The sequence below is a fragment of the Rhinoraja longicauda genome, chromosome 35, assembly GCF_053455715.1.
Source record: "Rhinoraja longicauda isolate Sanriku21f chromosome 35, sRhiLon1.1, whole genome shotgun sequence".
Lineage (NCBI taxonomy): Eukaryota > Metazoa > Chordata > Chondrichthyes > Rajiformes > Arhynchobatidae > Rhinoraja > Rhinoraja longicauda.
In genome coordinates this window covers 20613594-20635085 of record NC_135987.1, presented here as the reverse complement: position 1 = coordinate 20635085, position 21492 = coordinate 20613594, and the positions used below count along the sequence as shown (strand labels likewise).

At 46.9% G+C, this 21492-nt stretch overlaps 1 protein-coding gene across 6 annotated transcripts in view; it reads right to left on the bottom strand.

The window, feature by feature from the left end:
- The window catches only part of camk2g2 (calcium/calmodulin-dependent protein kinase (CaM kinase) II gamma 2), a 298181-nt gene that overhangs the window by 164690 nt on the left and 111999 nt on the right, over positions 1–21492 (bottom strand). For all 6 annotated transcript variants that reach the window (XM_078428653.1, XM_078428654.1, XM_078428656.1 and 3 more), the window contains exon 3: positions 14064–14123. In XM_078428653.1, coding sequence (XP_078284779.1) covers positions 14064–14123 — 60 coding nt within the window. The remainder of the gene's footprint in view (positions 1–14063; positions 14124–21492) is intronic.

Below are 21492 nucleotides of genomic sequence, written 5' to 3'. Positions count from 1 at the left end.
CGTGTCCAACCCCTTAATAATCTTAAACGTTTCGATAAGATCCCCTCTCATCCTTCTAAATTCAATTTACAAGCCTAGTCGCTCCAGTCTTTCAACATATGACAGTCCCGCCATTCCGGGAATTAACCTAGTAAACCTACGCTGCACGAGACTCTGGAATAGAGAACAACACTGCACAAGGACAGGCCCTTCGGCCCACAATGTCTGTGCCGAACATGACCAACACTTATCTGCACGCACATAACCCATATCCATAAATTTGCTAAATGTGTGGGATGGAACTACAGATGTTGGCTGACGCCGAAGATAGACATAAGATGCTGGAGTAACTCAGCAGGACATGCAGCATCTCTGGAGAGAAGGAATGGGTGACGTTTCAGGTCATCAGAAGACTCTGGACCTGAAACGTCACCCATTCCTTCTCTCCAGAGATGCTGCCTGTCCCGCTGAGTTCCTCCAGCATTTTGTGTCCGTCTTCCACAAATTTGCTATATATCCATGTTCCTGTCCACTTTCTTGACCATCTTCGTGTTGATTTATAAAACCATATTTAGGAGCAGAGTTAGGGCATTCGGCCCATCAAATCTGCACCGCCATTCAATCATGGCTGATCGATTTTTCCCTCCCAACCCCATTCTCCTGCCTTCTACCCGTTACCTTTAAAAATACTCAATGACTTGGCCCCAGAGTCATACGTAGCAATGAATTCTAGATTCACCACCAATGAATTCTAGATTAACCAGGACTTTCTCTGGTTAAAGAAATTCCTACTCATCTCCATCACAAAGGAATGTCCTATTATTCCGAGGCTGTGTTCTCTGTTCCTAAACTCTCCCACTATTGGGAACATCCTTTCCAAGTCCACTCTATCTAGCCCTTTCATTATTCAATTGGTTTCTTATTAACACATGTACCGAGATACGGTGAAACATTTGCATGTTATCCAGTCAATTCACACCACACACGAGTACAGTCATGCCATGGATAAGTCCAATAAATACTGCAAAGAAATAGTGCAGAGTGCAGAATATAGGGTTACAGCTTTATAGTGTTGCATTTACAGAGAAAAAGTGCAATGCCTACACCTAGGTAGGCTGGAAGATCAGGACTACACCCTAGCTTATGGGAGGACCGTTTAGATGTGTGATAACAGTGGGGAAGAAGTTGTTCCTGAATCTGGAGGTACATGTCTACAAGCTGTTGTATCTTCTGCCTGAGAGGAGAGGGGAGAAGAGGGCAGGTCCAGGATGTGAGTGACCCTGGATTATGTCGGCTGCTTTCCCGAGGCAACGTGAAGCGTGGATGAGGTGATGGTGGAGTGAGGCCCATTTGTGTGATGGATAAGGCGCAAGAGTGCAAGGTTTTGAAAGAAAACCATCAAACATGGTGGAAGGAAGGTTTTGCAGATTAGACAGCTGCTCAATTACCAATACCACAACCTGGCTGGCACTGAGACTGCAGAGCTACTCATCTGCCTGGGAAGAACCTGTTCTTGAACCTGGTATTCAAATCCAACTCCAGACGTTCAGGAGTAATGAGTTGGGAAGGGTTGCATCACCGGTACACTCATCACTCTCTTCGCCCTCTCACGTCGATGTACAACCATCCCACAGCACTCTTCTTGACAAGACCTAACAAAGCATCCCATCATGCCCACATCCTCTGGGGACTCGGTATGGCATGTGTCCAATGCCTCCTACTAACGTCCACAGAAGGCATCCTTATGGGATGCATCGCAGCTTGGTATGGCAACTGCTCTGCCCAAGACAGCAAGAACTTGTGAACTCAACCCAATTGATCATGTAAGTCAGATCCCCACCACTGATCCCATCTACACCACACAGAAGAGCAGCCAACATAATCAAGGACCTTCCACTCCCCAGTCATCCCCTCTTCTCCCTTCTCCCATCAGGCAGAAAATACTAAAGCCGAAAAGCATGCACCACCATATCCAAGAACAGCTTCTTTCCCCAGTTATCGGATTCTCAAACCAAACTTTATATTTGTGTAGGAAAATAACTGCAGATGTTGGTACAAATCGAAGGTATTTATTCACAAAATGCTGGAGTAACTCAGCAGGTCAGGCAGCATCTCAGGAGAGAGGGAATGGGTGACGTTTATAAGACGTCATGGGGAACGTAATAATAAACTTTATATTTAGTTTATCATTGCACGTGTGCCAAGGTACAGTGAGAAGCTTTTGTTTGCTAGTTTGCAAACTTACAAACTTGCTCAGAATGAATTTCCCGAACTTACAATCGACCTCAAAGGGGCCAGTGTGCATTTTTGTTTGCAGTTTCTGTGCAGCTGTAACATTATATTCTACACCCTGTTTCCTTTTTCTTTTGCACTGCCTATTGTACCCATGCACAGTATGATTTAGAAGGATGAGAGGGGATCTTATCGAATTGAGTGGGAATACGGGAATCATGACTGCAGTGACTGGGGAACTGTGGTCCCCACAAGACAGCGAAAATATTACTTGGTGAAGCATCGGGATTTCTGAACGGAGGAAGAGCAGATTATATAAGTGTGAGTCTTTAAAAAATGCAAGACTGGGTGACGAACTAATCATTCGTTTATCATCTCACTCAACAGGCTGCACCTCTGACAGTGCAGCACTCCCTCAGTACAGCAGTGGACAAGCGGTGGACAAGCAGTGGACAAACAGTGGACAATCGATGGACAATCAATGAACAATCAATGGACAACCAGTGGACAATCGTGAACAATAGATGCACAATAGACACAGAATGCTGGAGTGACTCAGTGGGACAGGCAGCATCTCTGGAGAGAAGGAATGGGTGACGTCTCGGGACTGAAGAAGGGTCTCGACCAGAAACATCACCCATTCCTTCTCTCCAGAGAGTCCCACTGAGTCACTCCAGCAATCTGTGTCTATCTCCGGTGTAAACCAGCATCTGCAGTTCCTTCCTACACAATCAGTGGACAATCATCTCACCCAACATTCAGTGCCTCTGAGAGTGCACCACTTACTCAGTACAGTACTGCAGCGGCCAATCGTTCAAAACCTTTCAGCTCAAGTCGCTGGAGGGAGACTTGGACCCACCATCATCTTTCTCAGAACCCTGAGTCACGGCTGAGGGGGTTATAAAATAAACTTTAAAAAAGGATGATGCCACTGCCTCCCATGGAATGGCTGTGAGGTCATGCTGAAGATATGTCCAGGAGCAAGAGTTGGAAAAACACTATTCCTTTCCGCTGAACTCCGGCAGTATGTTTTGATTGGGTTGCCACCCATTTGGTGTTGATAGGAAACGTTCTGTGACCCCCCTTCACAATTAAGGCCATGGCTTTGCGTGCGTGTCCCAGGGACCGAGCACACTAAGCTGTCTGCAACAGCTGGCATTAAAATCACAAGAATCAATGACATACTAATTTACCCAAAGGCCATGAGCCCCTGAGCTGAAAGAGGCTCAGCAGAGGGATTGCTGCCTCTCAACCTGCTCGCTGTTAATGGGACCAGGTCTGGTCTATTTTTAGTGGACTCATATTATCAATGAGTTCCCAACCAGTGGGTGGTACTTGTTTTCATTCATTGTTCCTACCCGAAAGCATCTACAGCTTCTTTGTTGATAAGCTCTCCTGCGTTCAACAGCATTGACTCATGCAACTTAGTGCATGCACTGGAGAATGTTTTTGCTGACAATCAGCCGATAAAAATGAAACCAGCTCCGGAGACCCGGGTTCGATCCCGACTACGGGTGCTGTCTGTGCGGAGTTTGTACGTTCTCCCCGTGACCTGCGTGTGTTTTCTCCAGGTGCTCCAGTTTCCATCCACAGTCCAAAGATGGACAGGTTTGCAGGTTAATTGGCTTCAGTAAATTGCCCCTCGTGTGCAGGGAATGGATGAGGAAGTGCAATAACAGAACTAGTGTGAATGGGTGATCAATGGACTTGACTTGATGAATCAGCATGTTGTGGCATGCTGTATCTTTCAATCAATTCAATCAATGGAGCCATTGAACATGGAAACAGTCCTTTTGGACCACTTGGATCAACTCTTTGAAATTAAGGTATTTATTTCACAAAATGCTGGGTGTAACTCAGCAGGTCAGGCAGCATCTCAGAAGAGAAGGAATGGGTGACGATTCGGGTCGAGACCCTTCTTCAGACTGATTATACACAAAATGCTGGGGTAACTCTGCAGGTCAGGCAGCATCTCAGGAGAGAAGGAATGGGTGATGTTTCAGGTCGAGACCCTTCTTCAGACTGAAATTAAGTCTCATTCCCTCCTTGGCCATAAATGAAGCGTGCCGTTTCCAATAAAGAAAGGCGGATTTACCTTCCAGTATCTCTCCACGTTGTATTCATGGAACATGGAGCATCAGAGAACAGCACAGCAGAAAAACAGGCCCTTTGGCCCATAATCCCTGTGCTGAACATATGTGGGGTTTACATGTTTTCCCTATGACCACATGGATTCCCTCTGGTGGCTCCGGTTTCCTCCCACGTCCGTGAGGCGTGTGGGTTTGTAAGTTAGTCGGCCTTTGTAAATTGCCCCCAGTGTGTAGGGAGTGGATGAGAAAGTGGGCCCTCATAGAACCAGTGTGAACGGGTGGTCGATGGGCGGTGTGGACTCGTACAATCCACCGGGGTCTTATCAGGGTGAATGTGGGGGGAGATATCGTCTCTTGCAGGAGTCACTGTTTCAAAATCAGAGGTTGCCTGGCCATCCAATGCCAAGGAGCAGATGTTTATCCAGCTGAGAGTGGAGAGACTTTGGAACTTTGATTCTCAGCGGGTAGTGGAAGCAGAGTGTTCTGAATATTTTTAAGACAGACAAAGGCAGTTCTTGCTGGGCAAGGAGGTGAAAGGTTACCTTGTGTAGGCAGGTGATTAAGGTTGTAATCAGATCAGCCAAGATCCTATGAAATAGTCAAAGCGTGACTGAACAGCCAAGTGACCTACTCCAGTTCCGAGGTTGTATGATGGTATCTGCTTATATGTTCATACGCTCCTAATGGAGATTGTGGCACTATATCAGAAAGCTTTTCCATTTCACTCTACGCTCCCATGTGGGGCAAATGGACCCCGGCTGTTTACTCTCAACCCTTTAGATTTTGCCACAAGGCCGGCACAGTGGCACAGCGGTAGAGTTGCTGCCTCACAGCGCTGGAGCCCCAGGTTCGATCCTGACTACGGGTGCTGTCTGTACAGTTTGTACGTTCTCCCCGTGGCCGTGTGGGTTTTCCCCGGGTGCTCCGGTTTCCTCCCACACTCCAAAGACGTGCAGGTTTGCAGGTTAATCGGCTTTGGTAAAAAATGGTACATTTTCCCTGATGTGTACTCGTGTGAGGGGATCGCTGGTCGGTGCGGATTCGGTGGGCCGAAGGGCCTGTTTCCACACTGTATCTCTAAACTAAATTAAGTGAATCTTACAATGGCCATTACATACAATAACCTTTAGCCGAGATGTCTTCTGCCCTGTGTCCACCTCCAGTTTAAATTCCATTCGGAATATTTTGGAGAACCAAGAACCAAGAAACATCAAGTCAGCTCCTGGCCCTGTTAAATTAGACAAAGAAGGATGTGGGAGCATTGTAACCAAATGATTATTGATCCAGAGACGCAGGTTCAAATCTTTCATCAGCAGATGGGGAATTTAAATTCAGTTAATTAAATAAACCTGGAGTGCACAGCTATAATAATAATGGCAGCCTCGAAATGGACGGATTATCGTAAAATGCCATCTGGTTCACCAACATTCTTCAGGGGAAGTAAATCTCCCATCCTTGCTCATTCTAAAGTGTGTGTGTGTGGGGTGTGTGTGTGTGTGTGTGGGGTGTGTGTGTGTGTGTGTGTGTGGGGTGTGTGTGTGTGTGTGGGGTGTGTGTGTGTGTGTGTGTGTGTGTGTGTGTGTGTGTGCGCGTGCGTGTGTGTGCGCGTGCGCGTGTGTGTGCGTGTGTGCGTGTGTGTGCGTGTGTGCGTGTGTGTGTGTGCGTGCGTGCATGTGTGTCTGCGTGTGTGTGTCCATCCAAGAGCCGTCATGGGACTTGAACCCATGACCTCCGCACCAATGGTCCGCTCACATAGCCTGACTGGTCCAAATCACAGCCCCACATAATTCACAGCAGTTCAAGGAAGCGTCTAACCGTGGCCTTCTCGAGATAAGTCAGGGGTGGGCAAGGAACGGTGGCTATCCCTCTGATGTCCATGCCCTGAATAGTAATTAGACGGCATTCACAAGAATACGTACCCGTGCACTAATGTTTGGAATTTATTTCCAAGCAATTATACGTGTAATCAGCCTCAGACTGCACGCCAGCAAGGTTCGGGCCACGGTAAATGATACCAGCTTGTGAAGCCTTATTAGTATTGATTGTGCTGACCCTGTCTGTTCATCGAGATCAGGATTATACACCCAGGCTGCTCCTGCAGATTACCGACAGACAGTCTGAAAGCTTACAGCATCGCTTCCTGTACAATGCAGAGAATAGTCTCAACTCTAATCACCTTAATGCATTGCGGATTCACGGAAGCATCAGTGGAACAGTCAGGTGAGAGCACCAAGGCACTGTCCCACTCTCAAAACAAAAGCATCAATGCCTGAACGCTCCCCATGCCCACTCATCACCACCCTCACTGCCTGCGGTGTCACGCAAAGTGGGCCGGGGCCATCTTGTCATCCCCCCTGAATTCTCCTAACAAATCCGGAGAGCAACAAGAGTGGGATATTATACCCAAGATATAATTTCTTGCAGAATACGTCATAGAACAAGAGGCTCAGGTCTACTGAGAGTAATTCTGTCAGTACAATCTCCCCCCCCCCCCCTTTAGAACTTCCCTTCCAGTCTTCAGATCAGTCTGAAGAAGGGTCCCGACTTGAAACGCCATCTGTCTATTCCCTCCACAGATGCTGCCTGACCCACTGACCTTTTCCAATTCTCTGTTTTTTGCATCTTATGTCCTGACTCTTCCAATACGAAAGGGCACTTAAACACCACATAATCTTACACAACAGAGAGTGGGCCATTTGGCCTGTTCTGTCCATGCTAGCTCTTTGGGTTTTAAGGCAACACTCCAGAAAATCTTGTGACCTTTATCAAATCTTTATCCAGCCCATAAACTACACATGCTGAAGCCCATGAACATGACGAGCAGATACTTAACATTCAGACTTAGGTTTATGATTGTTACGTGTACTGAGGTGCAGTGAAAAGCTTTGTTCTGATGTCATCCAAAGAGATTGGATAATATTCTACAGTAATACAATCAAACCGAACTCACATCCAATAGGGAAAGATACAGTGGTATACAGTTCTCAGCATTGTAGGGCAACTATTCTTGAGACATGTCCTTGTAACATTCTTCTGCCCATTTGTTTTGCAGAGATGTTTATCCTTGCAAAAGCAACTTGAAATGCTGGTTTAAGGAGAATGGGCAAAGAACCTCTGATGAATGTATTCATCTACGGACTAATTTTCAGTGACAGCTTCTAGACATACCATGTGAATTATTGAATGCATCCTGAGTGAAGCAATTAAGATTCCTCAAGAGGAACTGAAGGAACATTTGGATGACTTAGTACCAGTTTATCATGGATTCTGGCCCCGATAAAGTTGCTGAACAGGCCATGAGAGGAAGCCAGGAAGCCAACATCATCCTGGTGGTGGGTTTAAGAGGATCTTAGAATGGAAGTGCAGGGAATAGAGGAATATGGATCATGTGCAGGCAGAAGATTTTTTAGATTTAGATTTAGAGATACAGCGCGGAAACAGGCCCTTCGGCCCACTGAGTCCGCGCCGCCCAGCGATCCCCGCACATTAACACTATCCTACACCCACTAGGGACAATTTTTAAAAACATTTTACCCAGTCAATTAACCTACATACCTGTACGTCTTTGGAGTGTGGGAGGAAACTGAAGATCTCGGATAAAACCCACGCAGGTCACGGGGAGAACGTACAAACTCCGTACAGACGGCGCCCGTAGTCAGGATGGAACCTGAGTCTCCGGCTCTGCATTCGCTGTATGGCAGCAACTCTAACGCTGCGCCACCGTGCTGCCCGTGAGATCAGTTTAACCTGACATCATGTTTGGCACAGACATTGTGGGTCGAAGGGCCCGTTCCTGTGCTGTACTGTTCTATGTAATTCTATGTTAAGGATCGTGGCAATTCATGTAATGACTGCATGAGCGTCGACGTTAATTCCCATGTCCGTACGCAAGTGCAACATGTAACACCCTCCGCCCAAAGCAAGGGGAAAAAACGCTGGTGATTTATTGGGGTACATGTCTCGAAACCGCGCCGCGCCACGCCTGTAATTGCCTGGTGGTGTTCCAAGCTCGCCTCGGTTTGGTAAGTTTCTCAAGTGAGCTGGGTGCTTATCCACACAGTCCGTTGTTAAAAATAGGCGCAAAAAAAACAAAGTGTCAAACACAATTAACATGTCAAAGCCCATGAAAAGCCACTCCGGTAGGCTGTTGTAAACAGCAATCATGTTTTAAAACAACACAACACACGGGTACTCATCATGTTTCATGGGTACAGGTTTGGTATTTTCAGTGAATACTCTCCTGAACTACTACAGGTGTGCGGCAGAGGCTAGTGACTGGTTGCATCACGGCCTGGTTCAGTAACTCCAACACCCGGCAACACTGCCCGGCCCATCACGGTACTGACCTCCCCACCATCAAAGGGATCTACAGGAGGTACTGCCTCAGAGAAGGCAGCCAGCATCATCAGAGACCCACACCACCCTGGCCACACTCTCACTGACCCACACCACCCTGGCCACACTCTCACTGACCCACACCACCCTGGCCACACTCTCACTGACCCACACCACCCTGGCCACACTCTCACTGACCCACACCACCCTGGCCACACTCTCACTGACCCACACCACCCTGGCCACACTCTCACTGACCCACACCACCCTGGCCACACTCCCACTGACCCACACCACCCTGGCCACACTCTCACTGACCCACACTACCCTGGCCACACTCTCATCGCTGACCCACACCACCCTGGCCACACTCCCATCACTGACCCACACCACCCTGGCCACACTCTCACTGACCCACACCACCCTGGCCACACTCTCACTGACCCACACCACCCTGGCCACACTCTCACTGACCCACACCACCATGGCCACACTCTCACTGACCCACACCACCCTGGCCACACTCTCACTGACCCACACCACCCTGGCCACACTCTCACTGACCCACACCACCCTGGCCACATTCTCACTGACCCACACCACCCTGGCCACGCTCTCATCACTGACCCACACCACCCTGGCCACACTCTCACTGACCCACACCACCCTGGCCACACTCTCACTGACCCACACCACCATGGCCACGCTCTCATCACTGACCCACACTACCCTGGCCACACTCTCACTGACCCACACTACCCTGGCCACACTCTCACTGACCCACACCACCCTGGCCACACTCTCACTGACCCACAACACCATGGCCACGCTCTCACTGACCCACACCACCCTGGCCACACACTCACTGACCCACACCACCCTGGCCACACACTCACTGACCCACACCACCCTGGCCACACTCTCACCTCACTCCTGCCATCAGGAAGAAGGCACAGGAGCCTGAAAACCGTGACCACCAGGTTCAAGAACAGCTTCTTCCCAACAACCATCAGGCTCTTGAACACAACACAACACGAACCTCAACTATAAACTGTCTTTGGGTGCACTAAAGACTTACCACCACTATTGCGGTTATTAATCTGGTGTATTTTTGTTTATTTTATATTTTCTGCATTCATTGTGTTTTCAGGCCTTTTATGATTCCACAAGAAATAATTTCATTGTTAGTACATATGACAATTAAACACTCTTAACTCTTGACAGTGGTATTCTGGTTAAATTACTGGCCGGGGCAATCGATCTTGAAATCAAATCCCACCGGGCTAGCTAATGATACTTAAATTCAGTCAGTTGAATTAGCTGTGTTTGCCACAAGTGTTTTAAAATCTAATGCATTTCAGCAAAGGATATTGGCCTGTCTCTGTCCGTGTCTGACCAATCTTCGGTTCCAGTCTCGGTAATGTGGCTGATTCTTAACTGAAATGCCCTTGTAATGACGAATGTACGATAGTTCAGTTTAGTTTATTGTCACGTGTACCGAGGTACAGTGAAAAGCTCTTGGTGCGTGCTAACCAGTCAGCAGAAAGACAAATCATGATTGCATTCGAGTCATCTACAGTGTACTGATACATGATAAAAGGGAATGACGTTTAGTGCAAGGCACCATGTACAAAAACTGCCTCTTCTTGGGGAGCAGACCCTTTGTTTAGGAAGGAACTGCAGAGGCTGGTTTAAATCGAAGGCAGGCACAAAATGCTGGAGTAACTCAGCGGGACAGGCTGCATCTCTGGAGAGAAGGAATGGGTGAATTTTTGATTCGAGACCCTTCTTCAGTGTCTATCTTCACTTTGTTTGTTTCAAAGTAAAAAACATTATAGTTCAAAGGATCGTCTGAAAAGTCTTCACTGAGGGCTTGCCGAGAGACAAGGGACTGCCTTGCTCTTCTTTAACCAGGGGTATTCCACTCGGCAATCGACACGGCAGCAATACAGCTCTCCACCAGTGCTGTACTTGGAATCTTCGAGCACCACTAATCAACTACAGCTGACATTCCACCCATCGATCACGGTAAAACAACCTGTCCATTAAAAACACGCCATGCACTCGACAAACACACATTTCTACATGATCTCGAAACGTCAAGATAAAACACTGCAAACTTGTAATTTCTTGACTGCACCATTTTGCATGTCACAACCAAAGTATGTGAGACTCGTTTCACCATGTAATCAAAACTAGTTAAGCAGAGCTTATTGCAATCCCAGTAAACTCGCTGGGTAAACTTCTTTAAATGTCTCTCTCTCTGACTCTGGAAGTTTAATCATTGAAGCAATATGAAGAAGACGTTGGACGCACAAATACTCTACACGACAAAATCTTCCATTGCTTTTTCTCCCCAGCTCGCTCAGGGTTCGGTGCGGTACACCTACCTACCAGGCATGCACACTCTCGCAGTGAGGGATGGAGCGGAAATATCATCCAAAGGTTGGGTGCAAGAGGCCATTCAGCCCAACGTCAACAGTAGTAAACTATCTGTGCAAGGTTCACGGAGATTTACCAAAAGTCAATAGACGATAGACAATAGACAATAGACAATAGGTGCAGGAGTAGGCCATTCGGCCCTTCGAGCCAGCACCACCATTCAATGTGATCATGGCTGATCATTCTCAATCAGTGCCCCGTTCCTGCCTTCTTCCCATACCCCTGACTCCGCTATCCTTAAGAGCTCTATCTAGCACTCTCTTGAATGCATTTAGAGAACTGGCCTCCACTGCCTTCTGAGGCAGAGAATTCCACAGATTCACAACTCTCTGACTGAAAATGTTTTTCCTCATCTCAGTTCTACATGGCCTACCCCTTATTCTTAAACTGTGGCCCCTTGTTCTGGACTCCCCCAACATTGGGAACATGTTTCCTGCCTCTAACGTGTCCAACCCCTTAATATCTTATACGTTTCGATAACATCCCCTCTCATCCTTCTAAATTCCAGTGTATACAAGCCTAGTCGCTCCAGTCTTTCAACATATGATAGTCCCGCCATTCCGGGAATTAACCTAGTAAACCTACGCTGCACGCCCCCAATAGCAAGAATATCCTTCCTCAAATTTGGAGACCAAAACTGCACACAGTACTCCAGGTGCGGTCTCACTAGGGCCCTGTACAACTGCAGAAGGACCTCTTTGCTCCTATACTCAACTCCCCTTGTTATGAAGGCCAACATGCCATTGGCTTTCTTCACTGCCTGCTGTACCTGCATGCTTCCTTTCAGTGACTGATGCACTAGGACACCCAGATCTCGTTGTACGTCCCCTTTTCCTAACTCTTGGATGGTATAAATTGAACCAACATTCATTTAGTTAGAGAATCCATCATCTATTCAACACTATATCTAGTGCTGGCAGTCAGTGTCAACACAGCAAAATTAATCTTCAAAAGACAGTAAAAGGAATCATGTCTTGGGAAAAAACGCCAGTCAGAGCATTCAAGTATTCAGAACACAAAGACCCTGAGGAAGCTGTTTTGTGTGGCACGGTGGCGCAGAGGTAGAGTTGCTGCTTTACAGTGCCAGAGACGCGGGTTCGATCCCGACTACAGGTGCTGTCTGTACGGAGTTTGCACGTTCTCCCCGTGACTGTGTGGGCTTTCTCCGGGTGCTCCAGTTTCCTCCCACACTCCAAAGATGTACCTGCCACAACTACCTCCCTGGTGGGAGGGGTTAAGGTGAGGGGGGGAAAGATTTAATAGGAACCTGAGGGGCAGCTTTTTTACGCAAAGGGTGGCAGGTACAGTATATGGAAGGAACTGCCAGAGAAGGTAGTTGAGGCAGATACTATCGCAATGTTTAAAAAACATTTGGACAAGTACATGGATAGGACAGGTTTAGAGGGATACGGGCCAAGTACAGTCAGGTCATGGGACATGTTGGTCAGTGTTCACAAGTTGGGCCGAAGGGCCTGTTTCCACGGTTTATGGCTCTATGTCTCCATGACTCTAAGTGCCAAGTCTCAGAGGAAGGAATGAGGCGACCAATTAATCTACTCTCATTAACATTGATTGAACACTGAGGGCTTGCCGAGAGACAAGGAACTGCCTTGCTCTTCATTAACCAGGGGTATTCCACTCGGCAATCGACACGGCAGCAATACAGCTCTCCACCAGTGCTGTACTTGGAATCTTCGAGCACCACTAATCAACTCCAGCTGACATTCCACCCATCGATCACGGTAAAACAACCTGTCCATTAAAAACACGCCATGCACTCGACAAACACACATTTCTACATGATCTCGAAACGTCAAGATAAAACACTGCAAACTTGTAATTTCTTGACTGCACCATTTTGCATGTCACAACCAAAGTATGTGAGACTCGTTTCACCATGTAATCAAAACTAGTTAAGCAGAGCTTATCGCAAACTCGCTGGGTAAACTTCTTTAAATGTCTCACTCTCTGACTCTGGAAGTTTAATCATTGAAGCAATATGAAGAAGACATTGGACGCACAAATACTCTACACGACAAAATCTTCCATTGCTTTTTCTCCCCAGCTCGCTCAGGGTTCGGTGCGGTACACCTACCTACCAGGCATGCACACTCTCGCAGTGAGGGATGGAGCGGAAATATCATCCAAAGTTTGGGTGCAAGAGGCCATTCAGCCCAACGTCAACAGTAGTAAACTATCTGTGCAAGGTTCACGGAGATTTACCAAAAGTCAATAGACAATAGACAATAGACAATAGACAATAGGTGCAGGAGTAGGCCATTCGGCCCTTCGAGCCAGCACCACCATTCAATGTGATCATGGCTGATCATTCTCAATCAGTACCCCGTTCCTGCCTTCTCCCCATACCCCCTGACTCCGCTATCCTTAAGAGCTTTATCTAGCTCTCTCTTGAATGCACTCAGCGAATTGGCCTCCACTGCCTTCTGAGGCAGAGAATTCCACAGATTAACAACTCTCTGACTGAAAAAGTTTCTCCTCATCTCCGTTCTAAATGGCCTACCCATTAATCTTAAACTGTGGCCCCTGGTTCTGGACTCCCCCAACATTGGGAACATGTTTCCTGCCTCTAACGTGTCCAACCCCTTAATAATCTTATACGTTTCGATAAATCAGCACTTATGCTGTAAGATGACCATTTATCATACGGAGGGAGATAGGTGCATGCTGCCAAATGAAGTAGTTGATACAGGTACAATAACAATATTTGAAGGATACTTGGTCGGGTACATGGAAAGGAACGGTTTGGATGGATAAGGAGGGCCAAGCGTGGGAGAATGGGTCAAACATGGATGGGGCATTTTGGTCAGCAAACTAGTCCAAAGGTGTCAGACTCTCTGGCAAATCATTGCTACACAGCCCCACTCCAAACCTCTGGTGCCACTAACTTCATGCTTTCTGGGAGCCCGGCACCCAAGCCTTCTTCAATATTAACCCGGGCAACAGGGTGCTCCTGAATAGACCTACCGATATTAGGATGTTTCAGCAGCCGGCAGATCCTGGCCTCACGCTCCAGCTTCTGGTGATCTGCAGGTTAAAAAAACAGACAAAAATAATTGTATGAAAAGCAGCCGGAAATGAATACAATTACATGCAATTATTTTACTATGGAGAAATGATAGCGTTACAACTGCATTATCAGTGAATTTCAACAGTGACCAGAGATCACTGAGGCATCAGGGCCATCCTGCAAATTGTCCAAATTGGAAATACTTTCACAAACATTACTGTCACTGTCTGGTCATTGTTCATTGGTTCAAAAACTGCCTGAACATTACATTTGCTGCACTCGAGCTGCTTTCAAAGTGTGCAGAGGGCAATAAATGTGATGCTCAGGCAACAGTTACAGCGATTATCCTAATGGATTAGGAGTCCAGAGGTTGTGAGTTCAAATGCTCATTGTGATATTGAATCAGAGCATACTACAGCACAGCACCACACACATCCCCTCGGCCCACAATGTGGTTCCCAACATGATCTCATGTTAAACTCATCTCCGCTCACGTTTAGATGTTTAGTTTAGAGATACAGCGTGGAAACAGGCCCTTCGGCCCACCAAGTCCGCGCCACCCAGCGATCCCCGCACATTAGCACTATTCTACACCCACTAGGGACAATTTTTTACATTTTTACCCAGCCAATTAACCTACATACCTGTACGTCTTTGGAGTGTGGGAGAAAACCCACGCCGGTCACGGGGAGAACCTACAAACTCCGTATAGTACAGCACCCGCAGTCAGGATCGAACCTGAGTCTCCAGCGCTGCATTCGCTGTAAGGCAGCAACTCTACCGCTGTGCTACCGTGCCGCTCTGTACTGCATGATCCATATTCCCCCTTCCCCCCCCCCCCCCCCCATCTCTTAGTTCAATCTGATTTTTTTTAAACGAGCATTAACAGTGCAGAGTAAATGAGCATGAACAGGGTAGAGTTGCTGCCTTACATTGCCAGATCATGGGTTCGATCCTGACTACGGGTGCTGTCTATACGGAGTTTGCACGTTCTCCCCTTGGGTTTTCTCTGGGTGCTCCTGCTTCCTCCCACATCCCAAAGACATGCGGGTTTGTGGGTTAATTGGCTTCTGTAAATAGTCCCTAGTGTGTAGCGTAGTGCTAGTGTACGCGTGATCGTTGGCTGGCACGGACGTGGGGGCTTAAGTGCCTGTTTCCTCACTGTATCTTTAAACTAAAGTAGACTAAAGAATGCCACGTAAAACCCGCTCGATATACTTCAAGAAAGCATCCAGCCTGCTCTAACCGATGCACAATCCAATCTTGCACAAGATTTATTTTCCATCGCTTCATGGGAATGAAGACTGGCATTTATTGTTTATCTCCTTGCACTGAGCACTGTGCTTCAGACTACATCACTATTAAACTGTCCCTGAAAATTGCCACCTTACTCGTGTAGTTCAAGGGCAATTGGGGATGGGCATTAAATGTCAGGAAAAAATAATAATTCCCAACTTGATTTAAATGTAAATTATGGTACAGCATCTTCTCAAACGTCATTCTATTCATGCTTGATTCAAGCTCCTGTCTGCTCTACAATAGAAGCCGATATCAACAACAATTTCAATCCTTATCTCACATTGAATGTGGTGAAAACATCTCAATCAAGTGCAAGGAGGAAGCGCAGTGGAGTGTATGCTCCAATTAGCATCAACGGTGCCCAATAGAAATGGTTGAGAGCTACAAGTTCCTTGACATAAATATTACCCGGAACGTCACCTATTCCTATTCTCCGGAGATACTGCCTGTCCTGTTGAGTTACTCCAGCATTTTGTGTCTACTACAATCTGTCCTGGACCAACTACATTAAAGATTCGGCCATTAAAAAAAAATGCACCACTCCCATGCCTCAACTTTCTCAAGCAACAAATGAAATTTGGCATGTCTCCCACAACACTTACCAACTTCCACGCTGGCACTGTAGAAGGCATCCTACCTGCCTACATAACAGCTCAGTTTGGGTACATCTACGGTCAAGACCTCAAGGAGTTGCAGAGAATTGTGAATATAGCCCAGTCAATCACACGGACATGACTCAGAGAAATGGCCAACATAATCAATTACCCTTTTCACCCCAGACATTCCCTCTTCTTCTCACTCCCATTGGGCATAAGATAGACAAGCTTGAAAGAGCGTCTCATTAGATTCAGGAACAGCTACTTCCACACTGGCATCAAACTACTGAACAGTCCTCCTACAAGCTTAAGGAGCAGTCCTGATCTTCCAACCTACCCCATTGTTGACATTGGACTTTCTTTCTGGAACTGTAACACTGTAGTGCTGAAAATTTATATTCTTCACTCTGGTATTTTTCTCTTTGCACTCCTGTGTTCTCACAGCTCTCAACCATTTCAGCTTTGGCACTCCTGTGAATAACTTGATTCAACTCATGTATAATATTATTTGAGTTGATTGGATAGCACAGCTTTTCACTGTAGCTTGGTACCCATGACAATAATCAACCAACATGACTACCACTGCCCAAAGGACACAAAAACACTTAATGCCAAGCCTGATGCAAGGAGATATTTGGGCAGATAACTAGAAGCAGGATCAATGAGGAAGGGTCGAAGGAGAATGGTAAAGTGCCAGAGGGCTTCAGGGAATGGACCACAGAGCTTAAGACCTGAGGAGAGCATAGGCTTATGGTCAGAGAAGGAAAGTTTAAAGGAGATGCGAGGGACAAGTTTTTTTTTAACCACAGAGTGCAGTGGGTACCCTAGAACACGATGGTGGAAGCAGATACGATAGTAGCACTTAAGATACTTTTAGATAGGCAGGCAATAAAAGAATCACATGCAGGCGGAGAAGATTACTTTAACTTGATAACATGTTTGATTGAGGTGATTGAGAATGATCAGCCATGATCACATTGAATGGCGGTGCTGGCTCGAAGGGCCGAATGGCCTCCTCCTGCACCTATTGTCTATTGTCCAGCACAGACATTGTGGGCCGAAGGGCCGGGTCCTCTGGTGCACTGTTCTACATCACGATACGATAGAACTTTATTTATCCCAGGAGGGAAATTGATCTGCCAACAGTCATGAAAACACGAAGGACACGAAACATGAAATCAAAGTGACGAGTGGAAAGGATTGGGGATGTGCAAAGATTGGGGGGGAGGGGGGTCAGTCTCAGTCTACCCCACGACAGAAGGGGGAGGAGTTGTACAGTTTATAGCCACAGGGAAGAAGGATCTCCTGTGGCGTTCTGAGCTGCATGGTGGTGGAACCAGTCTGTTGTTAAAGGTGCTCCTGAGGTAGGTTCTATGTAAACCATGTGCTGCCCTTTTTCAATATCTTTACTGTGGGGTTACCTCACACATTTTGTCTTTTCATCTCTGGCCTTTATCCAACCATCTACCTACCAAAGCCCCTCACCTGTATCCACCTTTGCTCACCTGGATTTGTCCTGCCCCTCTTCATTACTAGCTCCCCCCCCCCCCTCCTCCCACCACCATCAGTGTGAAGAAGTGCCCGACCCAAAACATCACCGATCCATGTTCTCCACAGATGCCTGACCCGCTGAGTTACTCCAGCACTTTGTGTCCTTTGTGTAAACCAGCATCTGCAGTTCCTTATTTCCACATCACACAGAGTGTGCTGGGTATAAGGGACCAGCTGCCAGAATAAGCAGTCCATTAACAACATTTAAAGTATCAGAAACAGGCCGTTCGGCCCAGCTTCTCCATGCTGACCAAGATGTCCCATCTAAACTAGTCCCATTTGCACTTTGTGTTTTTTGTGTCCTCCAGCATCTGTAGTTTCTTCTTTCTCCTTTCCACTGTCGGGTTTATCATATCATATATATACAGCCGGAAACAGGCCTTTTCGGCCCTCCAAGTCCGTGCCGCCCAGCGATCCCCGTACATTAACACTATCCTACACCCACTAGGGACAATTTTTACATTTACCCAGCCAATTAACCTACATACCTGTACGTCTTTGGAGTGTGGGAGGAAACCGAAGATCTCGGAGAAAACCCACGCAGGTCACGGGGAGAACGTACAAACTCCTTACAGTGCAGCACCCGTAGTCAGGATCGAACCTGAGCCTCCGGCGCTGCATTCGCTGTAAAGCAGCAACTCTACCGCTGCGCTACCGTTTCCTGGTGGTCTCTGAGCCACATGCTCAATGCCCATTAGGCCTGAAATTCGAGGGAGACTTCACGAGCGAGACTTCAGAATTAAAGGACGTTCCTTTTAGGAAGGAGATGAGGAGAAATTTCTTTAGTCGGACGGTGGTGAATCTGTGGAATTCTTTGCCACAGAAGGCTGTGGAGGCCAAGTCAGTGGATATTTTTAAGGCAGAGATAGGTGGATTCTTGATTAGTGCGGGTGTCAGGGGTTATGGGGAGAAGGCAGGAGAATGGGGTTAGGAGGGAGAGATAGATAAGCCATGATTGAATGAAGCAGTAGACTTGATGGGCCGAATGGTCTAATTCTACTCCTGTCACTTATGACAAGGCTGGTCAAAGGCCAGTTGAAGCATCCGTGCTGTTCTGCCTGGATGCTGCACCCTGTCACAGGGACTACAATGAAGGCTATCAGTCTTCATAACAGGACACGAGGGAATGTTACGCGTAGCAGTCAGCTGCAGCTACTGTGGTGAAACTTCCATCCCCTGTGGCAAGTTCCTCAAAAGCACCTGTTAATATGTGTAATATTTTCCAGACATAAACTACTTTCAAACTGCAGGTTTAGGATGACCCACGGGCTAAATATATATTACTTTGCCGGGATTGGAATGGTTTGGTAATAAACACTTTGCAGGGACATTTGTCAGGGCTGCTATTTGAATCAAGCTGCCTGGATACTCAATCACAGCAAGTTCCGTACAAACATTCTCTCCTCAATTCCCCCAGCACCCACCCGCCCACTGTGCTCACACACCACCCTTCAATTTCCAGTTTCAGAAATATTTCAGATTTGAAAGCTTTCAACTTGACGTTCAAGTTCCTTCCAGCCCTCCCTCCCTCCCTGTCTCCTTCCGAACGAAAACTCTCTGAGTTCTCCAGTTCTGGCCCCTTGGCAATTGAAGATCATGCTTTCAGATCGTAATGCCCAACACTGTAGGTTTAAGGTGAGAGGGGAAAGATTTCATAGGAAATAGAGGGCCACATTTTTCACGCAGAGAGTGGAGGGTGTCTGGAACGAGCTGCCTGAGCACGTCGTTGAGGCAGGTACAGCTGCTGACGACCTTTTACCGCTGCACCAGAGAGAGCATCCTAACACATGGCATCCCTGTGTGGTACCTCAGCTGCACGGAGGCAGAGAGGAAAACTCTTCAGCGGGTAGTCCATAGAGCTCTGAGGACCATCGGAACACAGCTACCAGCCTTGGAGGGCATCTACAACACACGATGCCTCAGAAAAGCCACCAGCATCCACAAAGACTCTTCACACCCCTGCAACAGTCTGTTCAAACTCCTTCCATCGGGCAGACGATACAAGGCCTTCTACGCCCGCACCTCCAGACTCAGGAACAGCTTCATCCCCAGGGCCATAGCTGCTATGAACCGGTCCTGCTGAGCCGGATGGTCACATCGCACAGTGAACCGGCACAGATCTACTTGCACTTTATTCTGTTTTAAAACTGTTCCAATTTGTTTCATTGGGTTGTTTAAATTAATACTGACTAGCTAATTAAATTATTGCATCGTATGGGAGGCGCATTCCCAATCTCGTTGTACCCCTGTACAATGACAATAAAGATATATTGTATTGTAATGTATTGTACCATAACAACATTTAAAAGGCATTTGGACAGGTACATGGACAGGAACGATTAAGAAGGATATGGGCCAAATGCTGACAGGTGGGACTAGTGTAGATGGCCTCATGGGCAAGTTGGGCTGAAGTGTCTATCTCCATGCTGTATGACCTCTGGATTCCCACCCTATCCAGGAGGTCCACCTCTCCCCATCTTTAAGAAGCTCCTGAAAAACCTGTCTTTTTGACCATTAACCTGTCCTGATATCTCCTCCAGTCGACCATTCCTATATTTGATTTATTTTAATATCCCTGTAAAAAAAGATTAGGCAGTTTTACTGAATTGAAAATCCCACATTAATAAATATTAATCTGTTCCCCACGGAGAGAATGCATTATTATCATTACCTGGTATTGCGGTTATAAATTTATTGCATTATTGATTAATATATATATTTTCTGTGTGATATTGCAGCCTGTACAGCTGCAGCAAGCAGGAAATTCATTGTTCTGTTCTCGGTAAATTCACAATTGAACACTCTTGAGTCTTGACATTACATGACAACTAGTAAATGCAAATAGTTTAGAGATACAGTGCGGAAACAGGCCCTTCGGCCCACCGGGTCCGCACCGACCAGCGATCCCTGCATATTAACACCATCCTACACCCACTATGGACAATGTTTACATTTACCAAGCCAATTAAACTACAAACCTAAGGGTCTTTGGAGTGTGGAAGAAAACCGAAGATCTCGGAGAAAACCCACGCAGGTCACAGGGAGAACGTACAAACAACGTACAGACAGTACCCATAGTCGGGATCGAACCTGGGTCTCCGGCGCTGCATTCACTGTAAGACAGCAACTCTACCGCTGCACCACCGTGCCGCCCTGAAATTCGTGATAGACGTGAAAGTCCTGCTCATTTCCATGCCTCCAATTATGAAGACAGTAACTCAATCTGCAGCACAGCTTCAGCCAGCATCTGATCTAAGGTGTCGGTACGAAGGAACTGCAGATACTGGGTTACGCCGAAGATAGACACAAAATGCTGGAGTAACTCAGCGGGACAGGCAGCATCTCTGGAGAGAAGGAATGGGTGACGTTTCGGGTCGAGACCCTTCTTCAGACTGAGAGTCAGGAGAGAGGGAAACGAGAGGTATCGAAGGGTAAGGTGTGAAAATGAGAGATCAAAGGGGGTGGAGATCAAGGAAAATGTAGAACAGATCATTGTTCCAGATTTCAAGATTTCAAGATCAACTTATTGTCACATGTACCAATTAAGGTGCAGTGAAATTTGAGTGACCATACAGCCATACTAAGTGAAAAGCAACAAGACACACAGACACATAAAATAAAATTTAATGTAAACATCCACAACAGCAGATTCCACATTCCTGACTGTGATGGAAGGTAATAAAGTTCAATCATCTTCCTCTTTGTTCACCCTAAGGTAATCAGCCTCCTGGATGCAGCAAGGGAACATCAGGGCCATTTATGCGACATTGCTCATGCACATTCCAGTGCAAGTCTAACAGGAAGGGTTCCACTCTCACCAGTAGTAGTTTCATTACTGAATCAGTAATGTCAGGACTATTCACCTGGAGACCCGAGTTCTAATCCTCCAAATCGGCTGGAGAAAAGACTCACCACCATTGTGGTGAACAGAGTGAGTGAG